This window comes from Fusarium oxysporum, chromosome VII (assembly GCF_013085055.1).
Source record: "Fusarium oxysporum Fo47 chromosome VII, complete sequence".
NCBI classification, from domain to species: domain Eukaryota; kingdom Fungi; phylum Ascomycota; class Sordariomycetes; order Hypocreales; family Nectriaceae; genus Fusarium; species Fusarium oxysporum.
The window spans coordinates 154,247-167,777 of record NC_072846.1 but is presented as its reverse complement, the minus strand read 5'-3'; the positions used below and the strand labels follow the sequence as shown (position 1 = coordinate 167,777).

The 13,531-nt window shown below is 49.8% G+C and overlaps 3 protein-coding genes across 3 annotated transcripts; 2 read left to right on the top strand and 1 right to left on the bottom strand.

The window, feature by feature from the left end:
• Positions 1-786: 786 nt before the first annotated feature.
• Positions 787-2,658, top strand: FOBCDRAFT_251655 (uncharacterized protein). The gene is made up of 3 exons (XM_059610953.1): positions 787-1,326; positions 1,572-1,787; positions 1,860-2,658. The coding sequence occupies exons 1-3, from the start codon at positions 938-940 to the stop codon at positions 2,566-2,568; spliced, it is 1,314 nt and encodes a 437-aa protein (XP_059465262.1). The 5' UTR covers positions 787-937; the 3' UTR covers positions 2,569-2,658.
• Positions 2,659-7,392: 4,734 nt separating this feature from the next.
• Positions 7,393-8,230, top strand: FOBCDRAFT_227206 (Mss4-like protein). Its single transcript, XM_059609734.1, has 2 exons — positions 7,393-7,638; positions 7,690-8,230. Exons 1-2 carry the CDS (start codon positions 7,447-7,449, stop codon positions 8,041-8,043), a joined length of 546 nt encoding a protein of 181 aa, XP_059465261.1. The 5' UTR covers positions 7,393-7,446; the 3' UTR covers positions 8,044-8,230.
• Positions 8,231-10,926: 2,696 nt separating this feature from the next.
• FOBCDRAFT_321204 (uncharacterized protein) lies at positions 10,927-11,817 on the bottom strand (the record flags this gene model as incomplete). Its single annotated transcript, XM_054705287.2, has 2 exons — positions 11,707-11,817; positions 10,927-11,646 (listed from the first exon to the last, which is right to left on the bottom strand). The coding sequence occupies exon 2, from the start codon at positions 11,350-11,352 to the stop codon at positions 10,927-10,929; it is 426 nt and encodes a 141-aa protein (XP_054561262.2). The 5' UTR covers positions 11,353-11,646; positions 11,707-11,817.
• Between the last annotated feature and the right edge of the window lie 1,714 nt (positions 11,818-13,531).

Genomic DNA, 13,531 nt, shown 5'->3' with positions numbered 1-13,531 from the left:
CTATCCTCATTAAGTAAACAATCCAAAAACTCTACCTGCGACTAGCATTTTGCACTAAGCCATGGCACTGCTTTATAGGCCCAGTTGATTGTTTCCCTAAAACGGTAAGAAGCTATTAATAAAGCGACGGTGCCCAAGATCTACGTAGTAGCTGCGTCGTGGGCTGCGACAGACCTGTCACATGCAAAGATATGTTTGATCTGCCATTAGATTCTCCACCACTACAATACCTTGAAAGGTAAGTTGTGAAGTACCCGCAATGGAATGTCGAGGAGATACTGCAGCAGAAGTTCGAATCCACTACCATAACCTTGTAGGCAGTCGTTGGATCCAGGACATGTACTACAGGAAGCCTTTACACCATAATTAAGAGAAGGGCTTTGCATAGCCAGCACCAGAGAGTAAGACTTAAAAAGTTCCGAGTACGAATAGTGAAAGCTAAAGAGCCTTGCTGGAGAACAGCTCTAATGTAAGGTACCTACTAGATTCGCAGGGAGGGGGATCCGAAACCGGTCGGGTGGTGGCATAGCGTTTACGCTAAGGCCACAAAAGGGAAACAATCTGTATCTTGGCACGCCGGTGTTGAAGTGCCTTATCTCTTATCTCCGGGGCTAACTAAATATCCCAGCAAGGATCTTCTGGATTTCTCCGCAACTTACCTCCTTCAATTGTTTCCCTAATTCGGACGACAACCAGCCGAACATACCGCCACCCATCCCATCACCATTTTTATGCCGATATTTGGCACCATATACATTCTCCATACGGACAGGAGCACGCTTGCAGCCACACCTGGGCAGATACCCGTGGTTTAGCTTCCATCTGAGTGATACTGGCACCTTGGCAAACTTACTTCTTGTCGGCAAACAGCCTTGCAACGGTGTGCCCGGGTAGATTCTGTCCCCGTACAAAGGTACCGGTAGATTCCAGCGGAACGATGCTCAAGGGGCCACGAACGGATAAGGGGTTTGTCTTTGTCACCGCCGACGCTCATGGTCAAGCGGCTGCTGGAGATCGTAAGCTCATACGGAGTCACGTCATGCGGGGGAAGAATACCCGTACACGAGCTCTTCCTGGTCGAGTGAAGGGCCGTTCCCCGGCTACCGCTGTGGGAATACAACGGCCGCAGCATGCTGCAGGAGACAGTGATTCTTCTGAAGAGTCCCACGGAGCTCGGGCACGAAGTGAGCTGCTCGACTCTGACGAGGATGCTCTGGCCCGCATCAGACATGCAGAAATGGTCCCCGGTGCTGCCGACATGTTCACTTTCATCAAGTTCCCTGAAGACATCGATAGTAGTTCGCGCAGCTTGCTATGCGCATGTACGTCTCTCCCCTCCGACCATGAGCACACCCTGCCCCTGACGCCTTCTGCCCTCCAGACTTTTCGTACATGAAAGATGAAATGTACCCGATCGTGAGGTACTCTCGCCCTGACACTCCCAAGACATACTGGTTTCACTGGGCCCATCTCGACTTGGCCTACCTGCACTCCATCCTTTACATGACGTCTTTTTCTTTGGATAGTCTGAGGGGGCAGAAGAGTAAGAGGACGTAGTTTCACGCCTACAGGATGATCCACGAGCTTAACAAGCAACTATCTGATCCGAACACTGCACTGACCGACTCGACAACCATTGTCGTCATGGCCTTGGCCTTGATCGCCGAGTCCTTTGGAGACGTAGAGTCCGCCCACATGCACGTGATGGGTCTCAAGAAAATCGTCGACCTCCGTGGTGGCATAGAATCGTTTGCAAGTCACCCTCTGCTTCAATCCAAACTTCACCGGTAAGTTGCTAGTTCTCTCTTATATTCAGCTTCTCAGGCTTTGGCCAGTCGCTGACCTGCCAACGCCGGAAGAACTGGTCTAGTCCACAGCATCTGCACCGGCGCGAAACTAGCCTTTCACCAAGATGCTGCGTCGTTTGACTCAGCTTTCGACAGTTCATCTGAACTTGCCCAGCTCAAGCCATCGGACGCGTCCTGCTTCTCCCGCTCGCGCTCTGTGGTACGGACTTTAGAAAAGAGGCTCCATGCCATCTTGAAGGATGTCCAGGACCTCTCACAGCTTCTCAACGATAGCCACGATTCCGGTCACAAGATACGGGAGATGTCTCTCGAGGATCTCATAACATACATTCAATCCCGGCTGCTCATGCTCGAATTTGAGTACAACGACATTTTCCCCGAGCTTCTCCGGTTATCACTCCTCGCTTTCTTGACAACTATCTTCTGGGGTTTTCCTGGTGTCAAATTCGAGTACCCGCATCTGGCCAACCAACTCCGACAAGCTTGCATGGCCTTTACGCCCAGCACCCCTGGAGAGAGCTACCTCTACGCCTGGGCCTTGATGGTGGGGGCAACGTCTGTGTTCCGAGGCCCTGATCAGACCTGGCTTCTGCAAAGACTGCGCCCTCTGATCCGGGACAGTCTAGGGAGGACGTGGTTCGAAGTAAAAAATAATTTGAGGCAAGTCATGTGGATCGATAGCATTCATGACGGCCCCGGGATAGAGGTCTTCAACCAATGTCTTTGGGAAACAGGGGACAGAAGTATTGTTCCGATATAGTAATGGACGAGATCTATCTAGCACTCCGTTGACCTCTATGCCTACCCCGAGGCTTGATCATTGGTACTCTGCACTGACGCCCTTGTCGAGGTACAGATTTCCTTGCATGACCGAAGCCAAAGGTCCAGTCGTTGATTCTGTGACGGAGACGAGAAGTAGACTAGGCACCGATTTGCCACAGCAAAAGCGATCATGTACGGTAGAAATAAGGTTTATGCTGTATGAAACTATGATACGGCCGAAAAGCTAGGTTTTAGCTTTCCACTCTGACTCACCTTGATCTTCCTATTGTGACATCCCGCAGAAACTGGCCGGCGTACTCCACACAGCTCTGCCAGGCTGAGAATGCAATATGGCGGAAAGCAAATGAGAAGATAACGCTGTATAGTCTGCTAGATATTATCGGCGTATATGTACCAATCATATATGGGGAGGGGACCGGCACTAGCAGCAACAGCACCGAAGTCAACATCCTTTCTGGAGCCTCAGGATTGAAGACATTCATCACCCAAACAGGAACTGGTCTGCACGAAACATCGGCTGCATACTTTTACTTTGCTCTTACAGACTATAACGATGACAAAAAATGGGATATCGTCGTGATAAAGAAAAATGGCACCAGCACCAAAACATCGAATTGCACATCCTGTCCGGCGAGTTGGGATTACAATAGTTCATTCTGTAGACAGGAACTGGCATGAATGAAACTGATAACGGGTTCGACTTCGCCGTCGCAGACTGGAACACTGATCGTGGTGAAGAAAAGCAATACCAGAAGTCACTGTACTGAGGTGGACGAGACTGACTAGCCACTAGTTCTGTGGGAACACTAGGTGAAAGTTCAGACCATGGGCCGGTTCGGCGATACCCAGCGCTGACCTCAATTCAAGTATCAAGTCAAGTATTTCAAGTAAGTCAAGTAAGCCGATGACCCAGTTTATTTCAAGTAAGCAAGTTCGTAATGCTTTCAACTTGATTTACTTGAAATACTAGATTTTATGGATTTTCCTATGCGACAGCCCTATGAATGTCGAGGCTATTCAGAGTCCCAGGCATAGGGTAATCAATTGAGTGTGGTACCCCAGTTGATTACACCAATGGAACCCAGGAACGCGGCGGGGGTGGCGCGACTACGTGTTTTGCGTTTGCTTGCGTGGTGGAAACACCTGGTTCAGAATTGACGTCGCTCCCTGATGAGAAGCATCTGTATTCCGCGATTCGCCGGTAACCCGCTATGGTAGCACAACAGTCGTTAGAATCGCTTCTGGGGATTAGTGGCCAGCGCAAATCACTCAAGCAGCAGCTTGACGATGTGTCCATCAAGGCTGAAGCTGGAAGAACGACCCTCGCCGACCTCCCAACTGTCCATATCGGCAGCAAGAAATATATACCAGAAGAATACATTGCCAATAAGCATAGGAAGGGTCGAAGGAGCTGGATCCAAGCCCATGGCTTCTTTCTCACAGAAGTCAGTCCTGATTTACGGCAGCGCTCATCATCAATCAACTCAATCAATCAATCACCCCAATCAAATCAATTCCAGTGATTTGTAAGTTGACATGATTTGATAAAGTTGATATATGCCATGCTGCATCTGAACTGCCCAAAAAGATTAAACCTGGACGTGCCCTCCGCCCAGTCCTACCCTGTACAAGATGGCCACAGATAGGCGCTACTTCTTAGCCCTATATGAAGCCGTAGCCTCGTTGGTACCTGCTATCGCCGCCTAACGCACACCAACCCTCGGCAGGATGACGCGCTCCCTCTGCACCCTACCGCGGCGCGTCAATTTCGCTGTCAACAAGACATGGCACCAGCGACAAGATGTCAGACTTGCCACCACCCTCTACACCGGCGAAAGGCTCGCCGGTGATTTCGACGCCTTGCCCCACGCCACTTTTTCCCTCTGCGTTCTCGCGACTGTCTCAACCAAGGACCGTGGCCAAGCAGCTCGAGGAGGCTTCGGTCGGGGAGCTGCCCCCTAACCCGACTATTGAGGATCTACCGAAGGTCGTCTGGAAGAACCGCCGCTTCGTTCAAGAAGATTCGCTAGCTCGGAAAGGTGCAAAAGGCAGAAAAAGTTGGATCAGATCGCACGGCATGCTCTTCATTGAATTGAATCACCAGGATCAGCCCATTGGTCATGTGTAGTGCTGCAGCCGATGCGACACGAAGGGTCGGCCAGAATTCTTCTCAGTACAAGCGACATCTTCTGCAGCAGATCACCTTCGCAAGTATGGATCCGTCCTCTATACCAACATATCCCATATACTGACTTGCACAGAGCCCATCGGATCACCCCAGCGAGTCAATCAAGCCCCAGCGACGATAGCGCGATCGATCTCCAGTCCCATGCAACCCCCAAACGACCACGGCTTGACCAGAGCATAATACCAAAGGCAAAGGTCAAAGCTGTACAAGAACTTAGTGTTGGGTTCGTCATTGACAGTGATGTGCCCTTCACAATATTCGAGCACAAGTTTCTAAAGGAGCTCTTCTATCAGTTCGACCATGAACTAGCACTCCAAATTCCTTGGAGTAGCAGTTCTATTACCAGAGAGCTACAGAAGATCTTTGAGTCTAAGGCGGATATCATCAAAGCGGAGCTAGGCAGCGCCCTAACAAAAATACACATCAGCTTTGATCTCTGGACATCACCGAACCGTCTTGCGATAATGGCAGTTTTTGCACACTTCATGGACAAATTCGGGAACCAACAATCCAGGCTGCTCGCTCTACGCCGTCAGCTAGGTATCCACAGTGGTGAGAATCTTGCCGAGACATTGTTCGAAATCGTTCAACTGTAGGATATCCGAGGACAGGTTGGCACGGTCATTTCTGATAACGTGACTACGAACGATACCTGTCTCTCTTACTTCTACCGGCAGCTCGATCCTTCGATCCGGCCGGCTGATATCAAGGCCCGTCGCATGCGTTGCTACGGCCACGTTCTTAACCTTGTTGCCCGCGCGTTTCTTTTCGGTAAAGACGCCGAATCTTTCGAGCTAGAGTCAGATATCAACGGCATGAGAGGTCTTCAGGAGCAAGATCTTCGCCATTGGTGTTCGAAGGGCCCAATTGGGAAGCTGCACAATATCGTCAAGTTCATCAGATCCTCACCTCAGCGCAGCGAATATTTCAAGCGCATCGCTCACGAGCAGGAGGACGAAGGGTACCATCTTTGCGAGGAATCAACCGCCGAGCTTGAGGTCATCTTGAATAATGAGACGCGGTGGAATTCTACTTATATGATGATAGAGAGGGCTTTGCGGAAGCAGACTGACATCAGGGCCTACATCTTTGCACTCGAAGGCGAGAAAGACGAAGAAAAACGTATCCCTGCTGATGACATCTTATCCAACGAGGATTGGCGCGTGCTTGGTGAGGTTAACGAGATACTTACGCCTTTATATCATCAGACAATGCGAACCCAAGGCTGGGGTAAAGGCGACAGCCATGGGCGCCTGTGGGAAGTTCTGGTAGGAATGGAATACCTGCTCGAGCATTTTGAAGACTGGAAAGGCTTCTACAATGAGTTCACGACCGAAACAATAAGGGCGACGAATCTAAATGATCCCGAACTAATTGGAAGAGCGTCTGCGCCTCTGAGGGGGACTAACATCCGGTCGGCCCGTTCCCGCCGTCGCCCTGCTCGCTTCGATGGGGAAGAGGTCTATGTATCCCAACAGCGAAGTCAAGCGCCAACTTTCACGGTAGCTGCCTTGCCGGAGCATTCTCAGGCTGAGTATGCGGCGCTTGACAAGCCACCGGCGTCTAAGATTTCCCAGAAGAGCTCATTACCAGCAGACCACCGAGCATATATTCGGGCATCGATCAACAACGGCTGGAAGAAGCTGGATGAATACTACAGCAAGCTCGGAGAATCTCCCTTGTTTGCGGCAGCAGTCATCCTTCATCCGAGATTCGGTATCAGCTGGTTGGAGGCTACTTGGGCCACTGAGGAGCAATTGGCCTGGGTTCGCGATGCGAAGGCGGGCATAAAGGACTACTTCGCGCGGTGGTATCAATCGAACCAGCGGACGGACGACTTACAGTCGAAGTCTGCTTCATCATTAACGAACAGGGGTAAAGAGGATGATCACTACACGCAATGGATCAACAGCAGAACGAAAAAGGCATTTGCAACGAGCAGCAGTGTTAGCGAGATGGACAAATACCTCCGTCTTGAGCCACAAGATACGCAAGAGCCAATCCAATGGTGGAGGGACCACAAGCCTTCATTCCCGGTGCTAAGCAGCTTTGCCTTGGATGTCTTTGCCATTCCGGCTATGGCAACCGACTGCGAGAGGCAGTTCAGCCTAGCCAAGCTGACACTAACATCGCAAAGGCTCGCAATGGGCGCCGACACGCTGGAGCGAGTTCATTGTCTGAGGAACTGGGTCCGACACGGCGGGGTAAAGCTGGGCAGTTGGGTCGGTAATTGAGGCTTTGGATCCGGCGTAATACCTTCACATACTCAATATATAGGCCTCCCATACAATTGATTGAGACGAGCCAATCAAATCAAACAAATCAACTTTGGACCGAAGCCCCATCAGAGAAATCAACTTTAACCTCAAAGTTGATTTGATTGATTTATGATGAGCGCTGTCCAAGAATACCCGTTGAGTGGCAGAGTGTCCGCGTCAGACGCGTTTCATGACGAAAAAAAACTCCGTCATGAGGTGGGAGCAGCATTGCTCCGGCCCGGCGGGGTTATTATGAAACTCCGCCGAATGACGGAGGAACTCGCGAAATCGCAATATTAGACTTCCGCGAACCTCGTAAGGCTAACCAAATTGGTGATTTGAAGCCCGTGGAAAGGCAAATGTTATTCTGGGAAGCCTAAAATGAGCCGTTTAAGCGTCTGCCTGATGGATGGTTTATCTATCGCTGGCTCCCTCGCTTCCCGCTTTGGACTCAGCAGCAAATCTATTAGGTGAAATTCCAAACCGGTACTCAAAATTCATCTGCGGTCCAACTTTTGTGATCAAAATGCCTTCTGATACCTCAGGTTTTTGTCTCTGCGGCGCTTCTGCCTACTCGTATACAGATGAGCCGGTCATGAGGGTAAACTCTCACCCTACCTTCCCGACCATTATCACGTCTAACGGGTACCAGGCTCTCTGCTACTGCACCCCTTGCCGTAAAGTATCTGGAGGAACCAATACTGTCACCTTTGCCGTCCCCGAGGAAAAGTTCACCGTCACAAAAGGTCAACCCAAATCATATGCAGTAAATCACGAGTACGGAATGGCGCTCATCATGTTCTTTTGCCCCGATTGCGGCACTACCTTATGGATGGAGGCTACGGCGCCGCAGTTCAAGGGCCTAAAGCTAATCCAGGCTGGAACATTGACGGATGCGAAGAAACTGAATGACAAGGTGGATGCGGAGTTTTATGTTCTAGAGAGGGCCTCATGGCTGGTTCCAATTGAAAATGCGGCTCAGAGCAAGGACTTTGAGGCTGGGTAGTCTTTGCTCGACAACTTGAATTACAAGCGTTTTACTAGAGACACACACGGGCTTGACCAGTTGAAGTGTTTCGTCGAAGGCTTGTTCGAGACGCGTTGGTGTTGATGAATCGGAAGTCGGGAACGACTAGTAATTGCTCTGAAAGGGAGAGCTTAACAAATTCCAGTTCTCATACCTTTGAAATTTTTACTCTCACATCATATTCATTTATCCAGTCACGTAGCTTTGTGAATTTCTGACTATATTATCATGGTTCGATCAGTAAGCCGAAGCAGAGGGTGCGGTAGGTTTCTAGAGCGCAAAGTCAAACCTGTATCATCCCGGTCTATCCAATCATTCAGACTACCGTGCTAACATTCGATAGTGTAATAAACGACAGCCTGTGTGTTCCCCGTGCAGGCGGATGAGAAAGCCATGCTATGGAGTGTAGAAGGGAATGTTCCTTTTACGTAACGTACATGATAAGCTTGCGTGACAAACAAGCATGCGTGACAAAAATCTCAACCTTTAAGATTAAAATCGCTACAAAACCACAACAAACCATCTAGTCAATTGAAACTACTCATTATACTCTTCCCCAGACATCGCAACAACTATCTGACATGTTCTTGCGTTATGCCCAGTCTTGCCGCATCCTCCACACTGCCTTTCCTTGCTTGCGCTGACCTTCGTTGACCACTACTTCTCGACGATTCGCCCTCTACCTGCCCATCACCATTCATCTGATCAATTACCTGCCTTCCTCCCTCTACTGCCATTACTCCTCCCTTCTGTAGTCGGGTTCTTTTTGCCCTCCGCCGCCGGCTTAATATCTCATTTGCCTGTCGAAGGTCTTGGCTCTCAGCCTTTAGTAAAGCACTCTCATGCATTATTGCCTTTGTTCCCTTAGCAAGTGACTTAAGAGCTCCTAGAATTGACTCTGGAGAGCTACTTTTATACCTTTTGATTCTCCTTTCAAGATATTCAAGCTGAGAGTCGGCTTCAAGGATAGTCTTTGGGGTCTTTGAGACCCAAGGCGTCGAGGGGCTAACTACCTCTTCCACAGGCGTCGGAGTCCGCCGCTGCACATCGAGCTTCGAGATTACACTTTCTGGGCCGAGAGGAGCAAGTCCGGCTCCTCTAAAGGCTGCTTTAATATTTTTCTCTGTCATTATGGCCTGGTAGGCGGTGTAAAAAGCCGGGAAGAACTCGGTTTGGAAATATGGGTTACAGAGCATCTGATCAAATGCTCGATTTCTCGCCCATAAGCCTTCTTAAGCAGGCCAAAGCACCCGATATCAAGAGGCTGCAGCAGATGAGACGAATGAGGTGGCATACAAAGCGTGATGATTTTATTTGCCTTGCAATATCCCTCAAAGTCGACTGAGTGGTGACTTTCGTGTCCATCGAGGATCAGGAGACGATAGCGATTCTTTGATCGCTTGCTTGTACACCGATCGAAGTGTTTTAGCCACTCGAGGCCTACCTCATTATCGGTCCAGCCATTTGGGCTCGTCGCAATGGCCCAATCGCCTGGGAGGTTGCTGTCTCGGTACCAGTTGGCGAGGTGATACTGGCCCGCACCTATGATGAACGGCGGGATCGCTTGGCCCTCGGCATTGATGGCCTGAATGACTGTAATCCATTCCCGGTTTCCAGGCTGCACTGATTTCGGCCTTCCGCGTCTTTCTGTGCCTGTGACGACCATTCCGCTTGCAATGACGCCCATCATAAAGCCAGTCTCGTCAAAGTTGTAGATATCGGCAAGGTTAATACCATATTTCGTGATTGTATTCTCTACAAGCCTAAACCAGTTGCGAATAACGGTCGGATCTTCGCATTTAGCCCTCTGATAGTCATATCTACGAAAGAAACGCGTCTTGAGCTCTTTGTGCCGCTTGACGAAGTTGGAAGCCCAGCGCTTGCCGACGGGTGGCGCGTCACGGTCGGCGAGCAATCGATTGGCCATTTCTCCCACACCACGCAGTTGCGGCGGAAATCTTCGCGAATCTAGGTCGAGAATGAACTGAATAATGGTCAGTTCCTCAAGATCAGATAGTCGGCGCGATTTGGGGATCCAATCGCATCGGGATTGAATACCCTTCTGCCGACGCCATAGAATCATACGACCAACTTTATAGATCTCTGCAGCGCGTCGGAGCTTTAATTTTGGGTTATTCTGAAGTGCCTGAAGGGCAAGAAGGGTTCGAGCCTCAGTACTTGGGTCTAACATATTTCTTGGCTGAGAATTAATTCATCAAATAGAGATGATGTAGGTTGAGGGATTTTTGTCACGCATGCTTGTTTGTCACGCAAGCTTATCATGTACGTTACTGCTTGAGGATCTAGACGACTCCCCGAAAGCTGTTGGAAAATCCGGAGATCCCCTTCCCTCAGGATTCAGACCAACTGTCTGAAAGTCCTAGATTTAGAGTTCAAAGTCCTAGATGGAATCATTTAGAGATATAAACCCAAGAAGAACTCTCATCTCAATAATTAACAGTCAAGTTTAATAAATACCCGTTGGTTTGAGCCGCCAAAGGCAGTATGCCAATAAGACTGTTCATCCAGTTGGTTCTCTATTCCTCTTCAGCAACAACGTCGCCAGTTGTCGTCCTGCGCGAGCATTCGATCATCAAACACCCTAGCTCCAAGAAGACCTAGGTGCTCCATAAGCGGACGCCGTATAAGGAGGCTTTACTGATCTTTTTGGGCGACAATATTATGATGCACTCGGTAGATAATCAATAGCTAGCCTCGCTGATGTGGTACCCGAAGAGAAGGAGGAACTGCAGAGTCACGGCCAGGGTGTTGAATCGATCTGGAAGGGGGACCTTCTCCCCATTCTTGTCTTGTTTTTGGCAGCGCAGGCGCAGAACAAAGCCCCTGGCTGCTACATAGGTGCTAATGATACCCCCGAGGCGGTTCATGAGGCGCCACTCGCCAAGCATGTCGGTGCATGTCCGGATGCGCTTCGCAATGTTGAGCGCAAGTGCGGCTAGCGGAGGCGCTGATGCGGCCGATAGCACGACGGTGGTTGAGGATGGCGCCGATCAGACGGGCAGAGAAAGTCGTGAAGAGGAGGACGGTGTCCGTATCGCCGCGGGTGCGGGTGCAACGGTGGAGGTGAAGGATGGAAGCATTGACTACTGAGGGTGACGCAGCGAGAGAGGAGAGGGGAGGTTTTCCTGTGACTCTGCTCTCGAATCTCTTGATGGGCTCGCTGGCCGGAGGTGTATCAGCGGTAATGGGCTCCGCCGACGGGACGATCCTAGTGGGGCGGCAGCACTCGACAGCGGCTTCGGTCATGGCTGCGTGCGGTAGAGACATGAGGAGCTCACGACGGGCATCGGGGGAAAAATTAAAGAAAAAAAAGGAAACAAAGTCAAGAAAATGGGCTACCAGGAAAGTTACCTCCAGTCACCTGTTCTTGGCCGCTTTTCCCTTGAGGTAGACTTTGACAACGCTGAGGCAATCGGCTTTCACGTTAGGAATAGCGATCTATCATATGGACTCTGAGAAGAACCGTAGCGGCCTTGTCGGTTCCCCCGGGTTCAACTGAATGGCAGAAGGAATTCTTCGTCCAGCGCTGGCATAATTCGACAATTGCGTACAAATCTCAATCTTCGGGACAACGTAAGTCAACAATTACAGTGTTGTGATACATAGCTCAGGCGGACTTACATGAGTAATCTTCCAAGAGAAACGCTTCATGCACCCCTCGGAGGTGTCGTTGTAAGTTGACGAAACGTGGTCAAGAGAGACCACCGGGCCGGCTCTGGGCCCCTTATCAATGCGAACTGCCGACAAACTGGTGGGGTACTGATGCGCTGCCAAATGCCGGTCGGGAATTACGACCGATAGCGGGCCAGCCAGCTGTTGGATACGCAGCTATACGATGGGGTGAGTTTATTAAGATGTGGAGCAGAATGTTGTGATGTTATTGATTGTTGACTTGATTCCTTTGATCAGTCTGTCAGGGAGGGGTTGGTTCATGTTAGATACGCACGAATACGATGGGGTGAGTGTATCCAAGTGTGGAGCAGAATGTTGTGATGTTATTGATCGTCGACTTGATTCTTTGATCAGTCTGTCAAAGAGGGGTGAAACCCCTCTTTTGGATACAAGAATAATATTGCAGTAAGGGAAGTGGAGCCCATTCCCAGCCGCCAATCTAACACACCCCCCCAGTTGAGGCCTACTGGCTGAAACTGCTCACACATGAAGTTCCAGTCTAGCTAGTCTTTCTGAAATTTCGTCCTCTCCGAGATTCTGGAGGCGTCTGTTCATCAGATGCTCCGTGATGTCAGTCAGGCCAATCTGTTTGACGAATTTTTGAAGTTGTCCATGATTCATAGCCTTCGTGAGTCCATCTGCGATCATGTCCGTTGTCTGTCGATATTCCACTTGAATTCTTTTCCTTTGTGCTTCCTGCCTCAACCAGTGGTTGTGAATGTCGACGTGTCTGAGTTTGGTTTGGAGCTTTCCAATATCCTTGTTCACCAGCCTTATGGTCTGCTGATTGTCACACTGGATTCGTATCCGTTCGTCATCCAATTTGATCCCCAATTCTTTGATCAGTCTTGAAATGAACATTGCTTCCTTTGCAGCTTGGGCAAGTGAAAGGAGCTCCGCCTCTGTGGTCGAGGTAGTCACGGTGCCTTGCTTGTTGGCTCTCCATCCAATGGTACCGCCAAATAGCTTCATAACATATGCTTGAGAGCTCTTGCGATCCATTGTGTTGTCGGCAAACGAAGCATCGCTGGCTACGTTGAATGTATCATCTCCACCGAATTGCAGTGCCAATGCTTTCGTGCTTCTAAGATAGAGCAGTGCCTGGTCTGCCGCTGCGTGATGGTGAGGTCCGGGGTTTGCGTTGAATCTGGCAAGTCTGGCCGTTGCAAATGCAACATCCGGACGTGTGATGACTGCTGCGTATAGAACCGATCCGACCTTTCTTTGGTAGCGTCTGATAGATGGTAGGCTATCTCGCTCGTTGTACGCTAGTAGCTCTTCTCGTTTCATCGGGGTTTCATGTCGATAATCTGTCCGGTCAACAAGGTTAGCAATCTTGTCAAGATAATCGGATTGTGATAGCCAGAGGAGTTTCTTCTCTCTGTCTCTGATGATTTCAATCCCGAGGAACCATTGCAATGGTTTTCCTCCACTGAGTTTGTATTTGTTCTGTAATTTGTTTATGATACTTTGGATCTCGTTCTTTCTCTCCTTCTTGTACGCCAGAACGATATCATCAACATAGAAGAAGATGATTATTGCTCCTTTGGTCATACAGCAGGGTTCATGTGGAACGGTCTTGAATCCAAGTTCTTGTAGGGTAGCTGTGAGGTCTCTTTGCCATAGTAGTGGCGACTCCCTTAGCCCGTAAAGCGCTTTCCGGAGCATCAGGATCATTCCTGGTTTCCGATAGCCCTGTGGCATGCGCATGAAAACAGTCCTGTCTAGCTTAGCGTTCACAAACGCGTTGACCGCGTCGTACTGGATCAATTCC